Here is a 5,596-nt window from a genome sequence, read left to right on the forward strand (position 1 = left end):
TACCCAATTCCAGCAGCCTTTCCTTATATGCTTTAGCCTCCAGTCCCCTAATCATCTTTGTTGCTCTTCTCTGTACTCTTTCTAGAGTCTCAACATCTTTTTTACATCGTGGTGACCAAAACTGGATGCAGTATTCCAAGTGTGGCCTTACTAAGGCATTGTAAAGTGGTATTAATACTTCACGTGATCTTGATTCTATTCCTCTGTTAATGCAGCCCAGCACTGTGTTGGCCTTTTTGGCAGCTGCAGAGAGAGGAGACTGACTAGCCCAAGGATCAGCAACTTTGGCTCTTTTATGACTCCTGGACTTCAACTCCCAGAATTCCTGAGCCAGCCACGAGTCATAAAAGAGCCAAGGTTGCCTATCCCTGGACTAGCCAGTATTCAGCTGTCCAGCTGGAGAGTTCCATGACATATAGAGGGGGAGCTCAGTTCTTCTCCCAGGGCTGACATCAGAAAATCATGCAAAGGGTTAGGGGCACCAGCAGCTGGGTGGCCTTGGAACCAGCTCGATTCATGTAGTTTAGCTGACTACGTCATGTTTACTTTCATGCATTCCAGGAGGATTTTGTGACATTTCTATAGTAGATCAGCGTGCCACATTTCTTTTCTTTTTGAACTAGCACAATGAAAAGACACACACATGACAAATGTCACTGCTTTCAGAAAAACTGCAGTGTGAGGAGAATTTCACTTTTCTACAATGGGAGGCTTCTTAGATAAGAATCTGGCCTTCTGCAAGGTAACCTAGCCTGCTTAATTACAACACATGCTAGATTCGAATGTTTTTCATGATTCCGTAATTCAATATAAGATCCTTACTCTGTTTGCACAGAATAATCCATAGTCAGCTGAATCATAGTTTACCAAATTAACCATATTGAAAAATAAGCCAATCATAGTGGCTGCATTTATATAAAAAAAAAATTCAGCAGCATCTAGTCACATCTAGGTATAGATATTGGATGATCCAGCCAATGGACTAAACTAAAGCAAGAAATATTACTTTATATAAACAAGGGAAGCAAGGATGAATGAGATGTAGTCAATTAGGTTACATCTAAGTGTTGAATAATAGGAAGGCTACCATCATGTCTTCTATAATGGTACAGGTAGACTTCAACTTACAACCATTTGTTTAGTGACCATTTGAAGTTATAACAGCTCTTTTTCCGAAAGTGACAACCCTTGCAGCATGCCCAGTCACATAATCAAAATTCTGAGCTTGTCAACTGGCATGTACGAGCGCAATTTGGAAATAAACCTCCTTTTAGTTATCAATGACAGACACTCGCAGATACAGAACTTTTATTATACACATTAGAAAACTACAACCAACACCACACTCGAAATCAGCATGCCCAGACGCTTATTATGGATGTAACATTTCACAGTAGACTTCTGAATTGATGGTCGAACCACGCTCCATGAACTTCACTAGCACTACACCTTTGGCATCTTCACATTTGGCAGGATTTTCTATGGCACCACTTCTGGTGTGGTGTTGGTTCACGATAATGCTCGCTCGCACACCGCTAGACGCACCCAAGAACTTTTGAAGCAGTTCCGTTGGGATGTTTTTGATCACCCCCCCCATAGCCCAGATTTGGCGCTGAGCAACTACTACTAAGGAATTTCAAACCTTGTATGTAAGATGTTATGACAAGTGCCTCAATTTGAATGGCAATTACGTCAAAAAGTAATGTAATGTTGTAGTTTTCTAATGTGTAAAATAAAAGTTCTGTATCTGCGAGTGTCTGTCATTGATAACCAAACAGAGGTTTATTTCTGAATTGCCCTCGTATTTATGATGGTTGTAGTGTTCTGAGGTCATGTGATCACCTTTTGCAACTATCTGACAAGCAAAGTCCATAAGGAAGTCAGATTCACTTAACAAACTGAGTAATTTTAGAACTGCAATGATTCACTTAACAATTGTCACCAGAAAGGCGTAAAATGGGGCAAAAGTCACTTATAACTGTCTTGCTTAGCAAGAGAAATTTTGGGCTCAATTGTGGTTATAAGTCAAAGACTATATTTCCCCTCCATTTGATTCAAAGGCCTTTCATTTTAGAGTAAACCATGGTTTGTTTTAACCATATTTTCTAGAACAAGCCATGGTTGTGTTGAAATGTTACACTAAATCAAAACCAAAGAGTATTATAGTTTAATGCAATATTTGAAGCCAAGATCAGTGAGTAAAAAGTGGGGTGCCACTTTCAAAGTAGTGAGTATAACAGTGAGACCCAAAGACACGTGTTTTCGACGAACATGAACATGTTCAACAAGTTAAAACTTGTGTCGTTACGTGTCTTTGATGAACTTTATTATATTACCAGTAAACCAGTATATTTGTAAACTACTGGTATCGTCTTTATCATGTCTCGAGGCAAATATTGCTTTCTCCGAGACATCTAGGCCACAGAGAATTAAGTGTTAAACATTTAACTATGAAGTCAGCATGTCTCAATGTAATCCTCTTTATACAACAAGAATACAAGCATTACTTCTTGACAACTGTGGACACAGCTACTTTCTCACTTACAAAAATCAAAGTACAAAACAGAGTGGGTAAATCAGTGAGATGAAAAGTGAACCCTGAAAATTATTTGTTCCCAGCAACCCACAGCAGAGATTATAGAGATAATATCAGCAGTTAGAACTATGCCTGTTAACTACAAGTTCCAGCAGTGTGTTTCTGGTAGAAAGGGAAAGTTAGATGGGCACATGAACAGCACAAGAGCTGGTCCATAGGCAACTATGCAATGGCAACAGATCCCCTTTCTCTTATTCTATCAAGCCTGCTTTATTTCACACAGCTTAGAACACCCATAGACTTTATGCCGCCTGTCACATTATCCAGCTAGTTTGTGTCAGAGCATAATGGCAGAGAGTCCACCCTTCTTTTCTTGTTTCCAGATGATCTTAGAGGCATTCTCACTCAGCACACCATATGTGAATGTGGCCTGCATAGCCCGCCGCATAATACACCTTTTTAATGCATACAAACCAATGTGTATTCAAGAAAGTAAAAACTCAATTTATCTTCCCAAACAAGGATCTTATATGTGGTCTTATATTCCGGAAACCATTTAGTCTCCCCTAAGAAGCAGGCAAAGATTAGACCAAAGGGTATGGGGCGGGGGTGGGGAGGGATATTCAATCAGGATCGAGAACTGGAAAACCAGAAAGTGAGATTTTCTTCTTTCATTTAAAAGATATTTGCTCGAATTTGGGGATTAACAATATTTCAGGTGAATGTACCGGCCAAGCGATGGACATACCATTTAAATATTTTTTTTCTCCCAAATTTACCACCCACGCCACTAGACTTTCCACCCACGCTTCTCCACCCTGGGCGCCTGTAAGAGTCAAGGGAGCCGAGAAGGAAGATCCGCTTTCCGGGCACGCCGGTCCCTCTTGACACGCGGCATTCCAGCCTGGCTTGCCGCCGTGGCAGCTGCTATAGGTCCTCCGAGGCCACACCGGAGCTGAGCCGGCGGGCAGAGCGATTAAGGCTCGCCCTCCTCCTCCTCCTCCTCCTCCGAGAGAGAGAGAGAGAGCTCCCGCCGGGTTTTCCACCCCAAGGAGGCGAGGATGCAGGCGATCGGTCGCCCAAAGCCGCTCGCTCTCGTCCGCGCTTACCTCGCCCGCCTCGGCGGGATCCTTCTCCCCGGCGTGATCGGGGCATGGCTAAATCGAGCGGCTATCAGGAGACGGTTTCTGACCGAGCGGCGCCTCTACGTTGTGGATCGACGGGGACGGTCGCTGCCTCACAGGGGAACCACGCCGTTCGCTCCACCACCATCTTCCTTTCCGTGATTGATCACTCGCTCTCTTCCCCCGCCAAGCGAGTGCCGCTGCCGCTGGCGCCGCCGTTCCCTCTGGGAGCTGGAGTCCTGGCGAGCCAGGCTTGCCCAGCTAAGATGCTTTGTGACAGCGGAGGGGTGAACTACGAGCCCCATGATGCTTCGCGCGCCTCCCTTTCAGGAACCTGCTGGGAAATAGAGTCTCCGGGATTAAGGCACGCTGGTAACATTGTGCGGGAGGCAAAAAAACTACGACTCCCGAAAGGCCAGAGCAGAAGATTCGTTTGCCCAAAAGGGAATCCGCGGACTTCGGGTGCCGCGTGCTAAGAATTCCCGCGAGTTTATAGAGCTTATCTCTCGCGCCTTCTGCTGAAGAAATGGGGACTTCCACAGAGGCAACCTGCCTTCCCCAGCTGGAGAGCCTTAAAGAAATATTATTATTGAAAATTACTGAAATATATTTGGCCGGGTGTGAAAAAAAATCAAACAATACTCTTATGTCGTTATTTTGAATAAGTCGAACGCAAATCGAGACAGCATTTTAAGGCCGTTCGCACCATTTAGACTTGTGGGACGAAATCATCACGCAGCCACGCTCTCCTTGAGGAAAACGACCCGCCGGGAGGGCTGCAAATGATCTGGGCGCTAAGAGATGGGGGTCATCCTCTCACTTTTTGTCCTTGGCTTACAACAGTGTTTCTCAACCTTGACAATTTTAAGGCATGTGGACTTTAACTCCCAGAATTCCACAGCCAGAATTGCTGGCTGTGGAATTCTGGGAGTTGAAGTCCACATGCCTTAAAATTGTCAAGGTTGAGAAACACTGGCTTACAACCTTTACGAATAGCCCTTCATTCCTACGCATGACTATTCTCTTTTCCTCTGGGCGGGGCATCGCTTCAGGATCAGTCCATTAAAAATGAATCCCCTGCAGTGGGAATGGTACAGTCCATTGCTTTCACGCCTAAAGTCAACGTGGCTTATACTTTCCCTTACGAGATGGAGTTTCACCTTTCATCTTATTTCAATTTAAACTTGAAGACACTTTTATGTACTCAATGGAAGTTTGACTTTTTCAACGAAATAGTTCTTCTAAGGTTCCTCCCCCTTCCCCCACTTTATTACAATTTGAACGTACCTTTGCCTAAATTAGGTTACCAGTGTGGGAAGGATCCAGAGAAAGAAATACTTTGGGAAATATTAAAAAGGCAGAATATATTTCCCCAAAGGATTTTAAAGGCAGAACCCCCCCCCCCCCCAAGTCTCTCTGCTCCAAACAGAAATGCAGATGTGATAATGTCAGAAAGATTGGAGTCAAGAAGCTGGGATTAGAAACAAATATCCCTAGAATCAACAATCCCTCACACCAAAAATCCAACAGTCATCAGCCACAGCCCCAGGGAAGCAGAATATGACCTTTGGGACATAATAGGATTAACTCACCACCATCAGAATAGGAGAAAGGCACACTCAGACTCAGGTCAAAGTTCATGCCACAGGAACAACTCCAAACAAAAGCCCAAGAAGGTATAAAAACTCACTCCCTACTACATGTGGTCAGCTTTTTTCCCCCAGAGCCATCTTTCTGTCTGGCTCTCCTCTTCAATAAACTACAACCTTCTTTCTAAAGCAGTTGCCATGTTGTTTATTCCCGGCTTGAATTGGACCCTGATGAAGATTTTTCCTTCAACACCAGCCTTGTCTCCAAGCTTGGTCCGTTCCCCACAAAATCACTGTGCAGTCTGTTTTCTTTATTCCCCAACTGGACAAGTCTACTGCCCCAGGTG

At 44.1% G+C, this 5,596-nt stretch overlaps 1 protein-coding gene across 1 annotated transcript in view; it reads right to left on the reverse strand.

Moving 5' to 3' along the window:
• IFRD2 (interferon related developmental regulator 2) overlaps window positions 1-3,836 on the reverse strand; it is a 26,517-nt gene extending 22,681 nt beyond the window's left edge. The window contains exon 1 of the mRNA XM_015817365.1: window positions 3,646-3,836. Within this exon, the coding sequence (XP_015672851.1) occupies window positions 3,646-3,691 (46 nt within the window). The 5' untranslated portion in view covers window positions 3,692-3,836. The remainder of the gene's footprint in view (window positions 1-3,645) is intronic.
• Window positions 3,837-5,596: the final 1,760 nt, after the last annotated feature.

This window comes from Protobothrops mucrosquamatus, unplaced genomic scaffold (assembly GCF_001527695.2).
Source record: "Protobothrops mucrosquamatus isolate PMUCROS unplaced genomic scaffold, P.Mucros_1.0 scaffold579, whole genome shotgun sequence".
NCBI classification, from domain to species: domain Eukaryota; kingdom Metazoa; phylum Chordata; class Lepidosauria; order Squamata; family Viperidae; genus Protobothrops; species Protobothrops mucrosquamatus.